The following is a 25,694-nucleotide window of genomic DNA, read 5'->3' on the forward strand; positions in this document are numbered from 1 at the left end:
AACACACCTGGTAGCATCCCAGAAGAACATCCTACCAGGCAACCTACAGCCAACATATTCTTCTTAACAACCAGAGAGGATGACAGAAACCAAGTAACAAAGCATCTACCCAACAAAGACAAGACTAGCTATCAGAACTTAAAATTATAATTATCTCAAACCTAGATGCTTAGACCAAAATGTAAAAATGAAATCAATAGCTGCCAAGACAATGCATCTCCACTAGAGCCTAACAACCTTACCAAGTAGTCTCGAATATTAGATAGAAATCATGTTATCACCTTAATAGACATAGAATGGGCCTTTGACAAAATCCAGCAATAATTTCATGATAAAAGTCTCGAAGCAATTAGGGAAGGAGGAAGTATGTCCGAATATATTGAAGGTTATGTATGACAAAGTGATATTCAGTATTATGCTAAATGGAGAAAAATCTAGAAACATTTTCATTAAGATCAGGAAAAAGACATTTCTGTTCACTTGCTCTATGCGTACTCAATATAGTGCTTAACATTTTAGGTAGAGCATTAACACAAGAGTAAAACATAAATGTTAAACAAATAGGAAAGGGAAAGTTGAAAATATCCTCATTTTAGAAGACATGATTCTATATATGAGACCCTAAAGCAGTGAGTGGTTCTCAACTTGTGGGTTGCAACTTCTTTGGGGGTTGCATATTAGATATTTACATTATGATTCCTAACAGTAGCAAAATTACAGTTATGAAGTAGCAACTAAATAATTTTATGGTTCTAGAACATGAAGAACTCTATTGAAGGGTTGCAGCATTAGGAAGGCTAAGAACAACTCCAAAGTAATCCTAAGGAAAACACTTTGAGCTGATAAACACTTTCAGCAAAGTGATAGAATACAAAATTAGCATACAGGCTGGAAAGATTGCTTATCAGGATCACTGGCTACTCTTTAAGAGTTGTATTCCCAGCATCCACATACTGGCTCACAACCATCTGTAATGCCAGTCTCAGGGGGTCTCATGTGCTCTTTTGGCCTCCATGAGTACTGTATACAACATAATGCATAATTATGCACACAGACAAAACATCCATGCATGTAAAATTAAGAGAATAACTTTAAAAACTGAACAAAACTAACATGCAACATTTTGTGACCTTTCTATGAACCAATGACACACATCCTGAGAAAGAAATGAGAGAAACAAGCTCCTCCATACTTGTCTCAAAACTTTTTTGGATACATTTAATGAAAGAAGCAAATGACTTCTAGGTTAAAATCTTTAAAATACTAAAGAAACAAATTGAGAAGTTGAATAGACAACAATTGACAATGCTCATGGATTGGAAGAACTATTATTGTGAAAATGTCCATCTTATCAAATACAACATACAGGTTTAATCTAATTCCAATAATAATTTAAAAACTCCTCAATACTGTTCTTCAGAGAAATAGGAAATCATACTAAAATTCTTATGTAAACACAAAGGACCCTAGATAGCAATGGAAATTCTATGCAGAAATGATAAAGCTTGAGGTACCTGACTTAAAGTACTGTACCTGACTTAAAGTTATACTACAAGCCAATGGTAACAAACACAGTGAGTACTACTAGTAGAAAAACAGAAACATAATTCAGTGGAACAGAAACAAAGACCCAGATAAAAACTCATGCAGCCTCAGCCAACTTATTTTAAGCAGAGAAAACAAAAATTCACATTGAAGGATAAAACACCCTCTTTTAAGAAATGGGGCTAGGAATATTGGAATCCATCTGTAAGAGAATGAATTCAGATGCCTCTATCTCACTCTGTATAAAAAAAAATCATTCCAGGTGAACCACATATCTCAATGTAGGACTCCAGTTGTTCAGGATATAAACCCAATATCTCTCAAATATATCTTCATGAAACAAAAAAGAAAACAACCAATGGAGTGAGAAATCAGCCTTCAGAATGTAAAAAATAAAAACATTGCCAGCTATATATCCAACAGATGATTAATACCTTAAATAGAAAAAGGCTTTACGAACAAAACATGAAGAGGTTAGAAAACCAACTCAACAAATAGGTTCATAAAATGAAGAGACAGTTTTCAAACCAAGAAACACAATGCTGCTGTCTTGGTTAGGGCTACTATTGCTATGATGAAACACCATGACCAAAATCACCTTGAGGAAATATAAGCCCACTTCACTTAAAGTTTCATATAACAGTTCAGCATCAAAAGAAATATGGGCAAGAATTCAAGCAGGCCAGGAAACTGGAGGAGAACTGCTGTTTACTAGCTTGCTCCTAATGGAATGCTCAGACTGCTTTCGTATAAAATACAGGACCACAAAACAAGGATAGCACTACCCATCATGGGCTGGCCCCACCCGAATCAATCACTATTTTAGAAAATGTTCTACAGGCTTGCTTACAGCTTAATCTTATGAAGGCATTTTCTCAATTGAGGTTCCCAATGACTCTGGCCAATATCATGTTAACTTAAGATTAAAGAGTACCATTTACTCCTTGTCAACTTGACACATAACACTTTTTAAGATACAACCTTTCCTTTTTTGTTTCAGTCCCCAAGAAATCAGATTAATAAACATCACAAACATATTAAAATGTCAAAGAACATATTAAAATGTCAAAGTCCCACCGTCTCTACCAGTTCAAATGGTTTCATAATTTGGCCTCTGTAAAAAAAAAAAAAAATCCCAAATTTCTTTTAAAATTCAAAATATCTTTTAAGTATTCAAATTCTTTCAACTGTGGGCTACTATAATTTCAAAAATGAGTTGAATACTGTCTTACTTCAAGGAGGAGGAACTAAGACACAGTCACGATCTAAACAAATCAAAACCATACTCCAACAGTGTAAATAATTCAGTCTAATGTCTGGGATTTACTCACAATTTTTTTTGCCCCCTCCAAGTGGCTTGGGTCACTTCTCCAGTTCTGCCCTCTGCAGCACACACAGCTTGTCTTCTATGCTTTGGAAAGTTCCACTCTCCAGCTGCTGCTGTTCCTGGTAGTTATTCCATGGTACTGGCATCTCCAAAATATCGGGGTCTTCTACTGCAACTGGGCTGCGCTTACATCAATATCTTTTCATAGGCTCTTTTCATGTTGCAAAATCTCAAACTTTTCTCCACAACTCCTTCAATCCATGGGTACTCTAGATGCACCTTCACCAACGGCCTCTGTTGGCTTCTCACAGTGGCTAGCCTTTGATGCTCTGCACAACTCCTTCATGCCTTCAAAACAAGCACCACATGGGTGACTCTTACAGTATAATGTTTGGCTGACAGCTTGAGGTACAACCTTGGCCACCTGTGAATAGAGATTGCATGTGCTGACTTTGAGGAACTACTTCCCAGAATTGCTCACTTCCTTGATACTGGCCTCTTACTTTTGAGTCGCAGCTAATTTTGAAGCTTCAGCTACCCAGCATGAATTGTCCTAGCAAAGAAAAGATTTCACTTTAGTGGTTCTGCCTTCCTTCAGCTCCAGCTAACCAGACGCCTTAGGTTCTTCACACAAATGCCCTGATAAAGTCTTTGCTTCCCTTTGAAACATCAAACACCAGGCCTTGTTATGTGCATTTTTTTCAATACTCTTAATTTCCAAGGTCCTACAGAACAGCTCTTTAACTCTTGACACTCAATGGCTTTTCTATCCAACATTCCAAAGTTCTTCTACACTCCTCCCCAAAACATGATCAGGTCTGTCATCACAATATCTTACAATCCGGATACCAATTTGTTTTCGTTAGGGCTGATATTGCTGTAATCAAACATCATGATCAAAAGCAATTTACGAGAAATGGGTTTATTTCACACACAGTTCCATGTAACAAACCAGTATCAAAGGCAGTGAAGGTACAAACTTAAGCAGGGCAGGAACCTGAAGGAACAGGAGTGCCACTTACTGGCTTACTCCCTGTGGCTTGCTCAGCCTGCTTTCTTATAGAAGAACCTAGGACCACCAGACCAAGGATGGCCCCACCCACAATGGCCTGGCCCCTCTCACATCAATTACTAATTAGGAAAATGCCCCACAGGCTTGCTTATAGCCCAATCTTGTGGAGGCATTTTCTTAAATGGGGAACCATCCTCTCAAATGACTATAGCCAGTGTCGAGTTGATATAAAATTAATGAGCACAGTCATTAAACACACAAAACATATCTAATTTCACTATCTTTCAGAGAAATTCAAAGTAGTACATTGAGATTCCCTTCCTTTCTTATCAGAATGGCAGTCATTAAGACTACAGATAACAACAAATAATGTCAAAGGATGTCTATGAAATGGTACCCTTATATACCAATAGTGGAAATGTAGACTAGTCCACATACTATGGAGGTCATGATGGAGATTATTTTTCCATAATATCAATGACAGACCTTTCTATGACCCAACCGTATGACTCTTATTTATCTTAAGACTCTAAGTGAACATATAATGGAGACAGGACACAGCGGCTAAATTATGGAACCACCGTACAGTCATGTATGTAGGCAAAACACTCCGACACATAAATAAATATATTTTTTTAAGTAGGTTGAGCCACAACCTACCCTTGAAGTTCCAAGTTGACATTTATCTTCAGGTAAGGTAGGGGTTTGAGGCATAAACTTGCAATCCTTTTTGCTAGGTGATTAGGCTACACAGGATCAACCTGTATCAGCCCATTGTCAAACAAAGCCTCATGGATTCACAAGAATATATAGTTTCCTGGCTGGAAAGACAGAAACTTCTTTAGCAGAGTTAAATGTGGGAGAAGATGCTTAAGACTGATATTCCTTTCTCAATACCATCACTACAATGTGGGTACTTTCTTACTGTTACCAAGCAACTAAAAACTATCTGCTCTCGCTTCCTGTTGGAAAAGAAAAAAAAGTGGATGGTCTAAATATAGTATAGTTTCAATTGAGAAAAATCATTGTATCAGTAGCTTTTGAGTTGCAAAGAAGAGAGAGAACTTCACAATCTTCCTTTCTAAAGGAATCATATTAGTTCATACGATTAACAATGTACAGGCAGGTCCTGACTCAGTGATTCATTACGACAGCACCAAGATTTGTTTTCTTGTTTGGTTGGTTGGGTTTTTTTTTCATCCTCACCTGCTTGTTTTAGGTCTGCTTCTGTAGTATGTTTTAAGCAATATATTTTCTTCCTTTCATCCAAAGGTCACTGATAGAAGCAGGCAGGTACAGCCTTCTACATTCTATTATAGTAGGGTGGGGGAGGAGAGCACCTTTATAACATTCTCAGGAATATTTATAAAATACACATATGCATTAATTTTGGATTTAAACCTGGATACTGGGAAAGGCACAGAGACTCTGCCAAAGATGCCTGATGATACAATTAAACCTGGTCTCCAGGGCTGGGGGTGGAATGCTCCCCAAGAAAGTAGACTGAAGAAAAGAAGAAGGAAGACTTCCACGTAAAATTTAACCTCAACATTGCCAAAGATTAGAATGTGTGCCTGGAAGGCAAACAACACATGCCTAATATATTTTATCTGTTCACTCTCTCAATTTTGATAATGAAAATATGTATGCCAATTTGGATGAGGAAATTTAATAAGCCCCCATCCTAGATGAAGAGCTACAGGCAACTAATCACTTCAGAGAGACAGAAAATCCATCTTTCCCAGGGATGAGCTTCCTGATAAATTATCGGACTCAAAATGGTCATCCCTAAATACAACACATATACATAACATTAAGTATGCACACATACACATACATGTACACACATACATACATGCACACACACACACATACATGTACACACACATACACACACAAGAAATGGAGGAATATGGGAGCCAGGAAAGTGGAGAAGAAGAAATGGAATGTAATACAGTACTCAAATATGAAATTCTCAAAGGAGTTTTAATTTACAAAGAATAAATATTTTTACACAGATAAGCAATCAAAATAGAGAGAAATTGTTTTCTGATGGACAAGTCTTGCAGGATAAAAGAAAGAATGCATGAATAAAGAAATTCCAGAGAAATTAAATTAATGTGTAGACTACCAAAATATTTGAGATAAGATGCTATACAAAGAATAGTTAATTATGTCATTTAAGCATATGTGTTGGACTAATAGAGAAGCATATAGCAAAGAAGTGTTGTAAATGAACCATTTATAATGAGAAATTTTAAGAGTGGGAGACATCAATGATTTGCTTCCTTTGTCTTGTCTCAGGGGGGAGAGGATACACCTAGCCCTTCCTGCAGAGCCTTGATGTGTCAGGGTTGGGGCATACCCAGGGCGTCCTCCACACTCCCAAAAGAGAATGGGAGGTGTGGGGGAGGTATTGTGGGAGAGGATGAAGAGAGGAAGGGCAGCGATCAGGATGCAACATGAATAAAAATGTGTAAACTATGAGGTCACATTCTGGAAGTTTTGACACAATGCCTTCAAAAATGAAATAATAACAAGTTAAATCATTGTAGATATAGATGATGACTTTGAATAATACAATGTACCCCATTTTTGGTATTTTCTCAAAAATAGCTATTTAAAGTGTTCTTGCCATACAGAAAAAAATAGGTATCTGAATTAATATTTAATGTAAACTAACTTGGCTTAGATATTTTGCAATGTGTTCTTTTTTCAAATTATCATGTTATACTTAATATGCAACTTTTACCATGGGCAGTGGAGGTGTTGTTCTTTAGTAATGTAGCTATGGATAGTCCATCCTTCTATAAATAACCCCTCATTCATGCTCCTATAAGCAATATTATATAAATTCACTGATTCATAACAACAAAAGATATGAAAAACAGAAAAAGGACTATTTGGAAAAAAAGAAGGCAGTAAGTAGTGGGAACGAGTGATGAGGATGAATATGACTGAAATAAATTATGTACATATATGCAACTGACACAATGAAATCTATTATCATATATGACAAACATGATAAGATAGGGTTTAAGAACAGGAAAGAATAAACTATTGCAGATTAGGGTGTGAATGAATACATACCTGATAGGCTCAGGAACTTGCACACTTGGTCCTCAGTTGATGATGCTGGTTAAGGAGGTTATGAAGAGTTTCAGCCTTTCTGCAGGAAATATGCCAATGTGGATAGCCATTGAGCATTCAAAGCTCAATTCCACCGCTAATTCATTCTCAGCATTGTCTTTGCAGTTCAAAAGTTGTATCTCAGCTTCTCGCTCTGGCTACCTACTTCCATGGTGCCCCCAAAATTGTAGACTGTACCTCCGTGAGGCAGTAAGCCAAAATAAACCCTTTCTTTTATAAGTTGTCTTAGTCATGTTTGTGTGTGTGTGTGTGCGCACGTGCGTGCACTTTTTTATTACAGCAACAGAAAATTAAATAAGACAGAAAGAAGTAGGCTGTTGCTGTGAAGAATCTAAACATGTGAGTTTCTGAAGATCATGGAAGACCTTTGGATTTGGAACCTGGAGGGACTGTGGATTACATAAGTGGTTGATAGCTATAAGTATAACTTTACTGGAAAATATAGCAGGAATTTAGAAGATAGCAATGGTCAGAGCTAAGTGGACTGTGGAGGCCTAGCTCAACAAGTTTAAGAGGGGATCAACATAAGCAACTAGTCTAGAGGTCAATCCTGTGACATTTTGGCAACACATTTAGCTGCCTTTCTTTTTGGTCCTAAGAACTTACCTAAGGAAAAATTGAAAAGCAGTAGACTAACCTCTTTGGCAAGAGGACATTTCAAGATAACAGAACATTGAATTTTTGATGTTGTTATTATTAATGATACTTATGTGGGTGGACAACGAAAACGAGCAAGTGGAACAGAGAGAACTACTAAATATACAGTCTGGAAAAAGGAAAGTACTAGGAAGCTTGATTTTGCAGCCAAGTCATGTAGTAAGAGCCTCCTGTTCTTCAGTAGAATAGGAACGATGCCTCACGGGCAAGACCGCAAGCATGTTGTGTAAAGTAAAATGCCTAAGGAGTTTTTTGATTCTAGAAAAAAAAAACCTTATAAAACATCTTCTGCTAATTTCTTTTGTGGGGACCAGAGGCCATCCTAAGCTGGCAGCCAAACTTGTTCGTTGTCCAAGTAATAGTGGCTTGGAAGGCAGGAACAAGAGTAAGAGGTTCATGGATTCTTCCTCAGTGAGATTTTAAACAGTATAACTGGGGGCTGAGCCATCCAACCTTGGAGCCAGGGATTGGACTTGGAGCTAGAGGATTTGGCTCTTGACCCACTGAGTTTTTGTCTCACTTTGGCCCAGTATTTCCTCACTATGCCTGTTACCCCCTTTTAGGAAGGAAATGTACATTCTGTGCCATTATATGTTGGAACTCTGAGATTTGCTCTTTGAGTTTAGGAAAAGCTACCGTTAAGAGGTTGCCTCGAATCTAACAAGAGACATTGGATTTTTAATTAGAATATTGAGACTATAAAAGGTTATGTGGACTTTTAATGTTAGACAAAATTCATTATGCATTATGATATGGCCACGAGTTTATGGAGGCTGTGGGGTGGAATATGTTAGTTTGAAAGAGAAATGTACCCCACAGGCTCATGCACTCAAACACTTGGTGGTACTTGCTGGGGAAAACTGTGGGGATTTTCAGCGACCCTAAATGAAGTATGGCACTGTAGTCAGGATTGACAGTTCAAAGCCTCCTCCGAGATCTAGTTTATTCCAACTTGGGTGTTCTTTGTTGAAGACATGATCTCTCAGTTTTCTGTTCTGGCTGCCTGCTGCCACGCTGGCCTCATTATGATGTACTCTATTCCTCTTGAGCTGCAAGCCCAAATAAACTTACTTCTACAAGTTTCCTTCCTCAGGGTATTTGATCACAGTTACAGAAAGTCACCTAATACAAGGGGTCATGAGATTTTTTTAAAGGATAAGTTAATAAATATTCGTGGTTTATTGGGTTATGCTTATAACAGCATGAAAGCAGTCATAGACAATGTATAATGAGCATAGTTGGATTACAGGAAATCTTAATTTATAATCCCAACTGTAGGCTAGATTTGCCTCATAGGTGAGTTTCTTGGTTATTGTTGTAGATGGAAAATAATATGAAATGTACGAGTATGGAAATGTAAGTATATTGGAGCCCTGCTGATGTTGCTACCTTGATGCCTATAGAGCATCTCCTTCACCATTAGAAACCTTAGTTTTTGCATCTGCATAATAAGAACAACAGTTAAAGGTATCTAAGAGGATTATTACGTAAATTAAGAGAAAATGTCGTACATACAGAAAATTGTCAGCAAAATGTGGCTGCCATGATGATAATTATTAAGCAAAAGCAATGGGAGTTCGGATGGATAATATTGATTGCAAAGTCGAGAGGCTTTAGAATCACCTAGAAGACAAACCTCAAGGCATAGCTCAGGCCTGGGAAAGACTGCCAAGATTAGGCTAATTGGGGTTAGAATATCTGTATTAGATGTGTTCAGCAACATCTAAGGGGGTGAGGTACTAAATTGAATAAAACCAAGAAAGTATGCTACCACAAGCCTTTGTTGGTCTCTGCTTACTCACTGGAAATGCTCTGGGACCAGCTGCCTCCAGTTCCTCCTGCCATGCATTCCTGTCATGATAGACTGGGACTTTGACCTAGAAGTCAAAATGGGGCTTTTCTTCCTTGTGCTACATTTGTCATGTGTTTTTTGTCACGACCATGTGTAAAGTAATTAACATGGAAAATATGTATCATGAGATGGTGCTATTGTTGAGATTAACCCATCTATGTGGTATTGGGCCTTAAGAACTGATTTATTAAAGGAATATGGAAATATTTGGAACTTGGGGCTTGAAAAGTTTTTGAACACTGTAAGCAGAAATAAATGGGCAGTTCTGATGAGATCTTGGAAGAGCAGAATGCCAAGAGATGAATGGAAAATAAAAGTCTGGCTAATGAGGGTTTAAGGGGAGAACAAATACTCTATCAGGAATTGGGTACCTGTGCTTTAGGGGGCATTTTTCCAAGCAGCAGCAATCAGCTTCAACACAGACTCATATTCTGAAATGATTGAACTGAGAGAGAATTACCTTTATATTATATAAAAGTTGAATTTAAAGCACGTTAGGGGGAGTGTGGTTTAAATGGCAGGAATGTAACTCTATGATCTCTGCTGTATCATTAGATATTTATTCCAAGCTGAAAGCAAGGAAATTTAATATTGAATTAATGGATGTAAGAATCATTATTAATAAGTAAGAGAAGCATGGTACTTGATAGTTGATGTCAAACATAGGGTTAATATACAAAACGAACAAGCTTGTCTTCCCACCAATTCCCCTAAGAGTCAATTTGTTGGATTGGATATTCCCTGAGGCTGATACATTAAAGAACTTCTCAAGTGTAAATAGCTAACTGACATCTGAATTAATCAAAATACATTGTAACCTTGAGCTTTATCTGATGAGGGTTTATAACCACCATCAGAAGACAATAAACTTGTCCCCATCTCCCGGCATTATTCAATAACTGCAAACAACATTGCTCACAAAGACTCAGTAACTTTAAATGAAGAGCTATAGAAGTATGAAGGCGTTTTGTTAGTTAGAAACTGTTGTTAGAAACCTGAATCAACAAACAAGCACCTACCCAGTCAGATAATGTAGATGCAGTGTATTTTTAGATGTGTCAAGTAATTTTCCCCCAACTCATTAGAAACACAAATGAAATTTCCGAGTCCTAGAAGGAGCTGATTTGTGCTGTGTTTCCTTTATAGACTGCTGTCTAGAAAATGAGTTTCAACCAGTTGCTATGTGAATACCAGTTATTAGAGTGGCTGCTGTGGATGGAGCCTGTGGGAGGTGTAATTAAGTCGGCTAGGCTAATCAGGAGGGGCATGACTTAAGCATATTTCCAGATAGCACAAAGCTGTAGCAATGTGGCTCAGTGGCAAAGTGCTTGCCTTGCATGTGTGAGATCCTTGCCTAAATCTCATCAGTAGGGGTAAAAAGAATGAAAAGGGAAAGGAAAAGATATGCTTTCTTTTATATTTATCTGTTATCAACTACATGACTGGGGCAGATAAGTTATTTCCTCTAAGTCTTTATTCATCATCTTTAAATTGAATTTATAATACCCACTTCCTCAGTATGCAGTGAACATGAAATGTAAGTAAATAGATATTCCAGCTTTTAGTAATATGAGACTTAACTGAGGAACATTAACAAATCAAAGTTCCTGTTACAGTGTCTGGCATAAAGGAGATGTTAACCAACAATTAATTTCCCATTTCATAAACAACCACAGAGCCAGATTTTACAGCAAAGAGGATGAAAAACTACATAGTGAATGAAAAACAGTATTATGTGAATCAAAGACTATATAGTCCTCTATTGTGTTACAATAAAATGAATGGTATAGGTGACTATAGTCGTAACTGGCTTCTCACTGAGATGGATAGATAGAATACCCAGAGATATTTAATCTATGTGTTAGAAAATGATAAATAGAGAAAGAAGTTCAAGCTAGCACAATAATAAAAATCATTTATTAGGAAGCAATACCAATAATTTAGTGTGTGTATACATAGAGTGTAGTTGTGATCAAAGACTAGACAGCATGAGATAGGCACTAAAATATATTTGTGAAAATTGCTCTGTTGATTCTACTAATTGGTCTATTTCATATATGAAACGTTTACTTTTAAATGTGGACACTAATTTTTGGAGCATGAGGCCACTGAAGATCCATAGGACAAGATTTCATGGGAAGCATTTTTCTTTCTTCTGACCAAGTAGTATCTGAACTTTCATAAACAGATGGCAAAAGTGGACACTGCAAAGGGCTTTTAAGACGTAATATAAGCTCCCACACTCATCCTAAGTTTGTGATATTTGATTTGCCAACCTTCTGGTAGAAACTCTCTATATTCTAAATGCTCTGTTTTTCTTCAGAGATCACTACTGTGGTAATAAAATAGAGGTTCTGAATGATGTCATCCCAGTCTTCTAGAAAGGGTGGTTTATTACATCATCATGAATAAAAGCAAGAGAAGTGATACTGCTCTAGTATTTTGCAGTGTGAACAAAATGGAAATGATGAGGGTAAGGTCAATCATATACTTCTCCCTCCCTACAGTGTTATCCAGTGGCTAATGTCTAGTTATGTCTTCATGAGAGTATACTCAGATAGAGAGAACTAGAATTCTGGAATAAGGAAAAAAAGCAATTATTTATTGCAGGTACCATGCTTCTGGTTATGCGTGGGGGTAGATTAGGAAGTTAAGACCTTAGGTATATGGGAATTTTATTACATCTCTAGATAGATAATAGAAATTAAGTGGGATGCCAGGTAATGATGAGGAAAGATATCTAGGGAGAGTGATATTCAGTATACCCACTATGATTTATACTGAAGTACTGAAGCTACATAAGGATAATATTAGTTTTTCTCAGAGTACTCAGAGGCGATTGGGATACAAAGGATTAATGCTACTCATCCCCTCAGGAAACTTCTGTGTAAACTAAACAGCAATTTCTTGACTTCAACAGAGAAGCTGCTGTCAAGTAGACTAGAAGACTCATGTCAGATGACCAGCAAAAACTTCTGAAACAAAACTTCAATAGGAAAGCAAATACAACCAATTACATGCAGACCACAAAGTAAGAAAGAGAATGGGTTGATATCACAATAGCTGATAATACAAATAGGAATGCCCTGGTAACAAAAACCCATTTCAGGAGTGGACCTATGCAAATGATATGCAGGTCAGTATCCTATCACTGAGATTAAGGATATCAATGCTTTATGGTTATTTCATTCCTTCTCTTTACAGACTTTGTGGAAACCATTCTGTTGTTCATTTTTTTCTCTGACTTATGATGAGAACCTACCTTGCTGGATAGCATCAATCATATAACAAAAGCATTTTTGGTCAGACCGAGGGATGTCTAAAGCTTTTTAGAGAACTACAGTCTGCTTCTGAGCATGTTATGTATTAATTTTTTGTCTATGCATTCTAATTAGTTTCCCTAAGTCCGATTAATTTTAATTTCTGAGGACAATCTTTTGTAACTCTTTTATGTTTGCTCATCTGTCATTCCAGTTGACAGTACATAGTGCACGATGCCTCTATAACAAATATTCTTAATGATAATATGCTTGCTACTCAGTAAGAAGTACAGAATTATTACAAATCTCCATTTCTTTGCTCTGTCAGGCTACTTAATTGAATGACATCATGTAAAAGAGGTCATTTATTGAGGATAATTCATCAAGAGATTTCCAGAAGTGAAAACTGAACTGAACTTTTTGACCCAGAATTGAGTACTTTCTCTTAGACACTGCAAAGTTCAAAGATTTTTTTTTTCTTGCAGTAAAAGTTTTGAATCAGAAATAAAGTTACACATCTTGAAAAGAGGACCCACAGTGATAAAAGCTGGTCTTACATTAAGTTATGTAGTGAATATTCCTATTGACATTCAAGACCACGGGTTATGGTCAGTAAGAAACTGACTAAATGGCCAATGTGAGTTGGAAACAGTGGTGCAGCCTTCTGGTTTTAGTTTTCCTAAAGCCTAATTGATGTTAAATACTTTTTAAACATACTGTTTAGCTATTCACATACCACTTTGCTGATTTTGAATTGGAATGTCTTATTAAGTGTTAAAACTTCTTCATATTCTGGATGCAAGTTTATTATCCAACTTATCATTAGCAAGTATTTTTCACCCACATGTAGTTTTTATCCTTCCCTCCTCTCCTCCCTCCCTCCTTTCATTCCCTCCCTCCCTCCCTCCCTCCCTCCCTCCCTTCCTTCCTTCCTTCCTTCCTTCCTTCCTTCCTTCCATTCTTTATTTTATTCTGCCTTTCCATGTCCTGGACTAGCCTTCCCCCAAACTACCTATCTACTGGTCTCAGCCTCCCAAGTTCTTTAATTACAGTGTGTACCAATACCTTTCATTTTCTTAATGTTTATGAAAATATTCTTCAGTTTTGTAAAGTCTAATTTATCTTATTTCTTTTATGGCTTGTGCTTTGGTATCACATACAGATGTAGTCTATGTTACCAAAGGTCAAAAAAAATTTTTTAGCTTTCATTGGATATTAATGAGACATTCTGAGGTGGTGTTTATAAAAAGGTGTTAGAGTAATTATTTGTTTGAAAGATTTTTTTTCTAATTGAGAAATTGGGCACTTTTATTAAAATTCAATGTCAAATACAAGGTTAATTTCTATGATTAAATCTGTTCCACTACTCCTAATGGTTAGGCTAGTGAAACTTTCTCACTGTTTTGATATACTGCATATCTATTTAGATTTTACAAATAACTTGTCAAGTTCTACAAAAAAGCCCTTGCTTCTTCTAATCTGTGAGCATAAATTGCCTCTATATTCATGGAAATGTTCTTTAATTACTTTCAACAATGCTTTGTGTTTTTCATTGTACAAGTCTTAAGTTCTCTCTCTTAAATTGTGGTCATATACCTGAATTTGTTTCACTTTTATAAATGAATTTCGTTACATTTAAATTTAGGAATGTTTGTTGCAAGTTTACAGAAATATGGTTAAGTTTTCTATGTTGATCTTTTATCCTTTCACTTTATGTTTTCTAGAAATTTTGCATATTTTTGCGTATTATTTGCATGTTCTTTAAAAATTTCCACACTGAAGATGAAGTCACCTACAAATAAAGATGTGTTTATTTCTTCCTTCTTCTACCACCCCGAAGAAAATAGAAAAGAAGAAAAAGAACATGATTACTGGTCATTTGGATTAGTCCTTTATTATAGAATTAGAAGAGATAGAGGTGAGGTTTCTTTATGAAAATCCTAGACTCATTCAACATTCAAATAACTCTACTTGATAAAGTTTCTCATACAATCCTAGTAATGCAGTGGAGATTTTCTTAGCACAGTCAGAATATGTGCATTCATATCTCCTTATTATGGTCATTTATGAAGTACTGTTAATATATAGCAAGCTACTGACAACGGAACAAACTGCTTGTGAATGTAAGTAGGGATTGGCACAGTGGTTAGTGAGGCACTGATGGATGAAGAGATATTTCTTGGTGCTACAAGATGAGAGCAATAAGGCCCTATCTGGGATTAAGTATTGAACACTAAGCACAATTCTCAAGAAACAAGACCAAAGTGCAATGGCACTTCATGTTCTGAGTAGCTATTTCAGGAATATGCAATGACTGATTTCAGGATATCCATTATAGGGAAATACACCAGCACCAAGAAACAATGAACAAAGAACTGGTAATTACCAACAAATACTGAGCAACAGTGATGTTAACATTTCTAAGAAGTTGTGCCTTTCTAGCACATCATTCCATTTTTTTCCCAGAAGCATCACCTACATCATCTATTTATACATAGAGCTGATGTGAGCCAAGAGTACAAGACAAGCAAAAGAACACCCCAGTTCTTGAGTTTGGTGCACAGATGGTGTTAATGTATGCACACAGGATTTTTTAGATGACTTGGTTCCAAAAGTTCTATGTCATCCCATTTCTTTCCAAGGTCCCCAGTTAGTTAAAAATAGCCAAAGGTGGTCCATAGGAGTATAGCTTGGTAGCAATTGGCAGTGATTTTAAATAATGAGGCCTAGAAAGTCACAAACTACTGCAGGCTGAATGTCAGTCCTTAGTTGAGATTGGTCTCTGTTCAGGCAGCCAGAACATGTTGCTGTTACAGTACCTATGATAAGATACTTTAAACAAATGCTTTTAAATACCTATTTGGTCATTATCCTAAACCATTAGATTTAGCCATATATATGTTCAAACCTAAAATAGAAACATTAGCATACATATGACGAAGCTTGGATTGGAAGGCTCAAAGTATGTTAACATCCAAAGAGGATATTCCTCAAAGAAAGTTGCCAATAATCAATCAGTATTCAGTTCAAATGACCATATAATTTGGTTTGGCAATAGCCGTGAAATTCAGTATGTTGGGTAAGCAGGGGTCTTCAGATGACAACAAAATATATAGCTGTATAAATGGATGGCAGAGATTTAGTTCCAGGATGATTGTCATGTGTTAGCACTAGAGTCTGATAAATACATAGAACAGAATCCAGATTCTAGTCTCTCGATGACAAGGATGTTGTTGGATATGGTGATGCCACTATGATTGCAAACAAAAGACCTGAACAAACAAATCACTAAGAAACAGATCAATAAAGAAGAGGATAAATACTTTGGGCTCAGTCCTAGGCACATAAGCTATGGGATTTGGTCCAATAGAATCAACCACAATTTTATCCTTTGGTAGGGATGTGAATCTCAGTACATTGTGAGGATTTGTTTGTTTGTTTGTTTGTTTGGCTCAGACTGTAGAGAGTCTTGTCTGCAAACTTTTAGAATTCTTGAAGCTCTTGTTCCCAACTATGAAGTTTCTGTGGATTATCTTCATCATTGTTGTTAGGACAAGTTTGGGGAAGGGCTATCTTTCAACCAACAAGTTCTGGTTGTTCAAATTCCTGGGGATGTAAATGTTCTTGATTGTTTTTAATGTGATGCCACAGCAACTTGTTTGTATTTTGAAGTTTATGAAAGTTTACAAATCACTAAGGCCAATGGTGAGAGGATGAGTTTACAAAGCGATCTCCTATCCTCTTACTAGGAAGCTAGCTACATTTTTTTCCTTGCTGGAGTTCTAGAACGTTTAGCAAGGCAATCTCTTGTGAAATGACCAGCCTGGTTACAGTAGAGACATAACTGAGTTTCTTGCTGGCGGGCTCGTTTGGCCGGAGTGACAGGCAGGTGGGCTCCCTGCAATTGTTTAGGTCCATCCTTTGGTAGTGGACGTGTAGGGCTGAGAAAGGACTGGTAATGATTTGTGGAAGCAAACATTGGAGCATGACTTTCTGACTGTAGGAGCTCTGGCCTGTCTTTGTGTTTTTTGTCTAGCTGAATACATTGTGTGATCAAATCTGGGAGGTTGTCCATTATATCTGTGATTTCTTCATCCTGAGTGTGGTCAGCTTGTTCTTTTGGGAACTGATCTCTCTGATTGGTCTCACTATAACTTAAATTTGGAGCATGAACTTGGAAAGCAGTAGCATCCTGTGGAGAGATGTCGCTTTTGTCAACTGTAACATTCATTGGAGGTGTCGTTTCTTGCGTCATAGGCTCACCAAATGACTGCTGTAATTCAAGGACAAAGTTCTCATATTGTTTCAATAGATTACTCTGAGTAGACTCAGATATGACATCACAATTTTGCATCTGCTGCGACAGGTAGTCAAAAAAGTGCTTGACTCGGGCATCATCTGCAGGATTAGAAATATCCAGAGAGGTCAAATAGGTGGTCACCTGAGCAAAAAAACCTGTGGCACTGGCTGGGTTACCATGAAACTGAGGGAGATGGTCACCTGAGTAAGGCCCAGACATCACTGGGGTATTCGGGGCAGGTACAACTTGCCCTGTTAAAGGAGGCTTATCATCAGTTGGCTGTTGCACTTGTGGCTGCAGACTCAGATTGCTCCCTCTCCAAAAGGAAGTCTCTGCATTTAAGTTAGGTGGAGATTCTGTACACTTCTCCATCGTGTCTCAGGCAATTATGTAGAACTGAATAGAAATTCAGTGCCAGTACCCAATACCAAGGGACAGGCAGTGGTTTGTTTTGGGATCTGAAAGGACAGTGTTGTGTACAAGCAGAAAACAGCTATTTAACATCACTACAGAGTGCTGAGTTGAGCTGAAGAGATGCCACAAAATCCTTTATCTTCTACACATCACTGCATCTTCTTCATGGAGAACGTCAGCGTTTTACACATTTAAAAGACATACATCACCTTAGGACACATAGAAGAGAATATTTGAATTAAGAAAATACATATAATAGACACAATAATTTTTTTCTTCCCCTTTCTGTATAAAACTAGATATTAAACTCATTGTTCTAAAATGTCTTTTATAAACACTGTCAAAGGATTTTAGATTAGAGTCCAAAATATTCTTAGTGATCTTCCAGACTAACAATATTTATAATTTCACAGATTAAAAACAGAGATCCAGAGAAACAAAAATGTTTGTCCAAGGTCACCTAGCTAGTTAATATCAGATTTAGGATGCTCATCATGGAAGCAATCCAAAGCAGCACTTCCTCCAGCTCTTCATATTCTACTTGAGTGTGATGATGCTTCATGCTCCTGACCACTCAAAATCTGATCTGGGAATAAAAGCATTGATCTTACCAGAAACGTTTGTAGGAATACAGAAAAACAAGTCTCAGCATGGACCCACTGCATAACTTTTCATACTTTGCTAAGATTTCCAACGTGATTAGAATGTGTATTGTAATCTAAATTGGAATAATCACTGACTATATTTCACACTAACTAATTCAAGCCTCTATTGTTACCTGATATCTGAATTCTGTGTTGTTAATCTATTTTTTTCCTACCATGTCCTTGTCTAGGGTCACATTTTTGTTGCCATGGAAATAATTAGGACATCACAAGGAAGATGAAGATATAAGATTGAGAACATCACAAATAAGAACTGCATGTTCTTAAATATATAAAGATCAAAATGTTCAACACTCCTCCAATCATTGATAAGAAGAAAAAAGTAACCAATTAAAAATTGAAAACAGCCAGTCAGTGATGGCACAAGCCTTTAATCCCAGTATTTGGGAGGCAGAGGCAGGCACATTTGTGAGTTCAAGGCCAGCCTGGTCTACAGAGTGAGTTCCAGGATAGTCAGGACTACACAGATAAACCCTGTCTTGAAAAACCAAAACAAAAAAAATTGAAATTAATCTACAAACGTGACATATTAGTTAGTTTAAACTAATCTTTGTTTCACTTCTTTTGACTACCCTTCCTCATGAAAGATACAATTTAAATTGGCTTCAATAGGCTACCAGTATTGAAAAACTTATTATCACTGATTCTTTCAAAATATAAGTCTCTCACTAGATAGGCCATGGACCTAGGGATAAATCAAAATCTATTGTTCTGCTATAGGGATATAACAAAAATATCTCTTAATGGCATTCTTCTATACTCATAGATATCTTCCTCAGTCATCATCAGAGAAGCTTCTCTCTGCAGTAGATGAGATCTATAACTGGACAATGTACAGAGAGTGACAGACTTGGGGATGTAAGTCCTAAATGGGATGTCTTAATCAAACTCTTTGTTCCCAGGGCTCAGGGAGATGTGGTAGAAGAAGAGGCGAAAAGATTATAAAAGCCAGGGAGATGGTAGACACCAAAGCAATCTTGTCCCTTCAGATACAACAGATCTGATGAACTCATAGAGTGTGGCAGCAGGCACAGGGCCTGCACAAGTTCAAGTCAAATAGGGTCCCAGTGTTGAGAGGGAGAAATGGACAACAGCTCCAATCCCAAACCAGAAAGCAATCTCCAACTGACATCTACTTACAAAGGAACAAATTAATTTTTATCACTAGAGTCTCACTGTGTATATTGACCACACTTAAGGGTGGGCACAAGCCCAGCAGTTATTGGCAAACACAAAATGAAGTCAGTGGTATATTTTTGTATATTGTTTTGTCACAATTTGCTTTCTTTGGGGATTGTTATCTTACCAACATTTTACTTGTATATTATCATTTCTGATTTTATGTATTTTGAGGTGTGTGTGTGTGTTTCTTGTGGAGATGTATATGCATCAGTCCTCTACAGACAAAATGACCTGGGCCAAATTCTGGCTCAGTCCAAAGCTATAAGACTGAACAAGTTTTTTAATCACTCTGAGAATCATTCTCCAAACTTTAAAGCATTACTCATATACTATAAGCATAGCATTTCTCTCTGCATGTATATATGTTAATATATGCATGTACAGATATGTTTATATGTATGCATATGTTCATATATGTGCATGGATCACAGCATGTCTCCTAGGGAACTGTTTATGTTGTATGCATTCCAGGCAGTAAGGTATAGCCTCTGCCCTATGTCAAGAATGCCTTTTAAATTATAGTTTGTCTCTTGTCTTAATAGTTCTGAAGGCTGTTACCAGAGTATAATGTTTCTCATATGCACCACGACTATTTTCACAGTAAAGTAAACAAATATATTCATAAAAAAGAAATACTTATAACACTTACCTCATAGATTTTGATGGTTGGCTGAAATGAAAGGAGACTGTCACAGCTTCATGTCGGTAGCAAAGGCCCCATAAATGTTAGCAATCATTTCTCTAGGCACATAGTTGTAGCATCTGTGTTTTAAAATTCAAATTCCATCTTTTCAGAGTCTTGCAAGGTAACACAGTGCATTACTGTTTATTATATAACATTTCCTGCAGTATCTGGGGAAACATCCCATAATTAAGCCATTAAAATTTCAGCAGGATAAAGAATGTCTGAATATTCATACTCAATTGGTTATAGACAAAATTCATGTCAAATCAGGTCAAGTTTTGCTGCCAACTGGGTTTTAGCAACAAATTAATGAAAAAGTGACTTACATCTTATAGACCTCTTTGATTTCAGAATTGAAATAAGATGGGATTGTGGACCTCTAATAAATTTTTTTTAATTGGAAGGGTATGATTAGAACTTTTCCTTTATGCCTCTGCCTTTTGCCCTTTCTATCTTCAGCAATTTCATATCTTTGTGAGAGCACCTGATTCTATACAGAATTATGTATTCAGAGTGGTATAGCATTTAACTTTCCTAACTATGTAGCAAAGGTGAAACACTTGCTAAAATTAAAAGCATCAGTCCAAGTGTAAACCAAACAATGCTATTGTTGTCAGTGGCAAATACTCATTCCTTCAGAGAAAATCTACCTGATCATTTCATTTGGGAAATTACTTTTTCCTGAGGTCATTGGCCTTCTATTGGATTATCCATAGAAGATGCTGTTGCGAAGACTGCCAGTCTGAAGGACCTAGCAAAGAGTCAAAGCAGAAACAGAGCAGAAACTTCAAATGCTTAGACTTCGGACTATCAGACTGATGTGGCTGGACTAGATCATATAGGAACTACATAGATTAAAGATTTTGATTAATATGTACATGGTTCAGCTGTGAAAACCATAACAACAAATGGTTTTTGCCAATTTTTAATAACCATTTTGTTTATAGTCACTTAGCTCAAAACCATAGTTAATAGTTCCTCTAGACATAAAACTCTTTGAGATGGTATTTCAAGAAATCTCTTTGTAAGGATTATTAGATCTGGAATGTCCACAAAAAGAATATGCTGTAAGGGTTTGGTTTTTAGCTTGGCTCAATTAGAAGGTGTTGGAACTCTTCAGAAGCAGTGCTTGATGAAAGGGCACAGGTCATTGACCTAAGTTTTCAAGGAGATACTGGGTTCAGGGTCAATTCTTTATTTCTCTCCTTTTACTTTCTGGACTCTAGGAAAATGTGCTCCCACCCTGCTCCAAACCCCTTATCAACAGAGCTGACTATCAAAATAGTGAGAAAAAAATGAATATTTTTCTCCCTTAAGCTGAGTATCTCAGGCACTTGGTTCAAGTAACAGAGAGCCAGTATCTCAGGCCAGCAGTACTTTATTGTGTATAAGAGAACTTTTTTTTTTTTTATTGGATGATTTATTTACATTTCCTATGTTGTCCCCTTACCCCATCCCCGACCACCCCCTCGGAACCCCCAATCCCCTCGCCCCTCCTCCTTCTTCTCTGTGGATGTAACCTCTATCTACCCCCCCCACTCCCACCTCCCCACCCTCAAAATTCCCACCCCCTGGGGCATCCAGCCTTCATGAGGTCAAGGTTCTCTTCTTCCACCTATGCCCAGCAGGGCCCTCCACTCTTACATATTCAGCTGAAGCCCTGGATCCCTCCCTAAGTGCTCCCAGGCTGGTGGTTTAGACCCTGGGAGCTGTGGTTGGTTGGTATTGTTGCTCTCCTCATGGTGCCACAAACCCTTTCAGCTCCTTCAGTCTTCACTCTAACTCCTCTATTGAGAACCCCATGATCAGTTCAATGGCTAGTTGTGAGCATCTGCCTCTGAATATGTCTGACTCTTGAAGGCCTCTGAGGAGATATCCATATCAGGCTCTTATCAGCATGCACTTCCTGTCTTCCACATCAGCATCTACCTTTGGTGATTGCACATGGGATAGATACTCAGGTGGAGTGGTCTTGAGACGGCCCCTCCTTCAGTTTCTGTCCCTCACTTTGTCTCCATATTTGCTCCCTTGAGTATTTTGTTGCTCCTTCTAAGAAGGACCGAATCACCCTCACTTGGTCTTCCTTCTTTATGGGCTTCATGTGGCCTGTGAGTTGCATCTTGGGCATTTCAAGGTTCTGGGCTAATATCCAATAATCAGTGAGTGAATACCATGTGTGTTCTTTTGTGATTGGCTTACCTCACTCAGGATGATAATTTCTAGTTCCATCCATTTACCTAGGAACCTCTCGAATTCATTGTTTTTAATAGCTGAGTAATACTCCATTGTGTAAATATACCACATTTTTTGAACCCATTCCTCAGTTGAAGGACATCTGGGTTCTTTCCAGAGAACTTTGTGACTTTACACTGTATTATTTTTAAACTATTTTATCTGCGATCATGAAGCTACAAAGAGAAGCTAAAATTCTATCTTGAACTTCAGAACTTCTAAGGAATTTGGTGGTCACAGATACTAAATTGAAGCATCAATCCCTCTCATAAGGGTGAGCAGAGGATCCTACGTTTGGACTTTCCTAGAGATATCAGTGTGTACTACTTCTATTCTTCTATTCTTCAGAAGAATAACCTTGGACAAGCTATTTTTCTTCTGTCTCTGGACATACATATCTTTATCTGTGTTCTGAAGAGTAATTGAGCTTCTTACACTTTAGCCTAGTCCAGAAATTCTAACTCAAAAGCTTAGTGAACATGGGCAAGCTTTTATAGGGATTTCAGTTAATATTGATATAAGTGGTCCTCAGATTTGATCATAGGAATATTGGAAACTGACCACACACACACATACACACAGAGAGAGAGAGAGAGAGAGAGAGAGAGAGAGAGAGAGAGAGAGAGAGAGGGTTTTTCAGAATCTCCTGGAAGTTTAACATACAGATTTTTTAAAATTTCATATATGGAGAGTATGGTACATTGGCTCTTGGATAAGACCTAGAAATACAAATATTAAATAAGGTCTACAAGTGATGTTGAAACAGAAATTTCAATTAACATTTTTGAAAAACTTTGCTTTGAGGGATTTCTAAGGGTCCTTTTGATTTTAGCATTATGGATTGATTTTAGTATTATTTTTTGGTGGAGGGTGGAGACAAATTTTCACTCTTTTGCCTTGACTGGATGAAACTTGCTCTGTAGTCAGGGCTAGCCAATTCATGGTCTTTCTGAGTTATCAATATTAAGTGCTAAGAAAAGGTATGTACCTCAATACTTAGTTGGGGTCATTTTAGAAGTAAAAATGTATCTCCCAAAGCAGCCTCATAGTAGTATATAGTATGTTGATTGTTTTTTAAGCCTTTGTGACTTCCTTAAACAGTGTTCCAGTGCAGGTCTAGATACACAACATTTGTCTAGCTTGGAGATGAAAGCATAGGTAGCAATCAAGCTGACCCTGTTCTTGGGACATTATGGCTCCCTTACAAAGGAAACAGCATTCTTCTCTATCTATGAAGAAGAGAACAGAGTTACATATCCCCATATCATAAATACAGCAGGCCAGCTGATATGACTTATGTCCTTTGGAGCATTGTGGTAAATCAGATCTTAGAGTTTCCTTTCCTTTTCAATCTTTCTCCACCTTCAGCTGGACTCATAGCTTAGCTTCTTATGAAGTTACAAGTACCATGAATATTCTGTTCCAGTCCCTTAGTTTTCCTTTATAATGTGTCTTAATCCATCAAGGAGTCACACATGTGACATGGGGATTCCTAGTGCATAGGTTTTGCTATCTACATGCACTAATATTTGTATCTCTCAATAACAAATTTCACATTGATTACTTCATTCCCTGAGTGCAACTTTGCTGTTTTTCAGGTCATAAACCAAGCTACTGACATGTTAAGTCTAAATCTTGGAGCAAGGGAGAAGTTTGATACATGAGCAGTGTTCTTCAAATGACTCTCATGTAGACTACTTTATTCTCTGAGACAAGAAAAAAGCTATTTAAAGATAAAATTGGGAGAGTGGGAATAGAGATGGGTGGCTCTCTCTGTGAGATGAGTTCTGACTTCTTTAGCATTCAAGGACAAAGAGAACTAGAATTCCTCCACAGTGGGATATTAGAGTAGAGACTCCATAAAACAGTGAAGCGCCATAAAACTGATCTTGTTCTTTCAAACCCATAGATTCTATAGCTTGCTTGAACATGGAGATGAGCATGATAAGGAAATGGCTGTTGAGTGATAATCTAGAATCTCACCTGCATGTCTCCCATTCAACCCAAACTTGACCCACTGTGCACTCATACTACAGCTTCTCCCAGTCACCCCACCCCACCCCTCACCCCCAGTTGTTCCAGGAGGTGACTTAGTGGCTAAGATACAAAGGTCTTGTTTACCAATTTGAATTCTTTGTTTGGCTTCTTTGTCTGTTCCCTGTGCTCCCATCTTTTCTAACAGCCCATGCTGTTTCAAGTAAACAATTAGGGAAAGAGTGGAAAAATTCTAATCTACAGATCGCAAATCGTCATAAAATGAGCCCTTTAAATTTGAAATGAAAGGTCTTCTCCTGCACTCATACTCCCTGCTGTCTCTTTCATCTTTAATTCATTAAGTGCAATTCACTTAGCGCTGCATACCACTTGGAGCTGATGAGCTGACAGAGCCTAGCCCACTTAGATTCAACCTCCTTCTGCATTTGCAGGTCCCTGTGGTGTTGGGCCACCTGCTGCTCTGTTCCAGGTAGAGAAAGCTTAGTATATGCAACTTAGTATATGACATGTTTTATGATCATAAGAAGTCTTTTTCTTTATTTCTAAAGATTTATTTTATTTTTAATTATATGTATGTATCTATGTATCCATATGTGCACATGCATGCTTATAGCTTATAGCACAGGTCGGAGGTGTCAGATTCTCCTGGAACTGCACGTATGAGCATTTGTGATCTGCCCATTGTTGGTGCTAGAAACCACACTGGAGTCCTCTGCAAAAGAAGTACATGTTCTTAACTACTACTGAGTCATTTTTCCAGCACTGATATAACAGTAAATGGAGGTACTGGGAAATTTTGCATCCTCCAGGCCATGAATAATGGTAAGTAAGCATCTCAGTCGCCAAAATTGAAGTAACCTGAGAAAAGTATGGAAGGAAGATAAAATAAATCCAATATCAAATACCACAGGGTCCTGCTCTTCACAGGCAAGGTAGACATGGAGAGCTCTGAAAGGCTCTTTGTGACAGGAGTAAAATGAAAAGTTACTTTGCAGGAATCTATGTATCTACGTATCTATGTATCTACGTATCTACGTATCTACGTATCTACGTATCTATGTATCTATGTATCTATGTATCTATGTATCTATGTATCTATGTATGTATGTATGTATGTATGTATCTATCTATCTATCTATCTATCTATCTATCTATCTATCTATTATCTATCTCTATTTCTGTCTTCTCCTCCCTCTCTCCTTCTCTCCCTTCCTCCATCTGTCTCTCTCCAACAAGAGGAATGAATCTCTTTTGTCTATAGGTTTCACAGACATATGAAGTCAAGATAGCTCCTGGGCATAGTTTAAGAGAGCAGACCACAGTTTAAAGGGATCTAGATATCAGACTCAAAGGACACAAAGAATTAGTTATTGGCAACAAATATACATGGCCACAACTTCTAGCAGTTCATGTCAGGT

General features: G+C 37.4%; 1 protein-coding gene across 1 annotated transcript; it reads right to left on the minus strand.

Annotated features, from left to right (window-relative positions):
• Positions 1-16,560: 16,560 nt before the first annotated feature.
• On the minus strand, positions 16,561-17,475 carry Rtl4 (retrotransposon Gag like 4). The gene has a single exon (XM_028773864.1). The coding sequence runs from the start codon at positions 17,473-17,475 to the stop codon at positions 16,561-16,563; it is 915 nt and encodes a 304-aa protein (XP_028629697.1).
• Positions 17,476-25,694: the final 8,219 nt, after the last annotated feature.

The sequence above is a fragment of the Grammomys surdaster genome, unplaced genomic scaffold (genome assembly GCF_004785775.1).
Source record: "Grammomys surdaster isolate TR1022 unplaced genomic scaffold, NIH_TR_1.0 236, whole genome shotgun sequence".
Classification (NCBI taxonomy): domain Eukaryota; kingdom Metazoa; phylum Chordata; class Mammalia; order Rodentia; family Muridae; genus Grammomys; species Grammomys surdaster.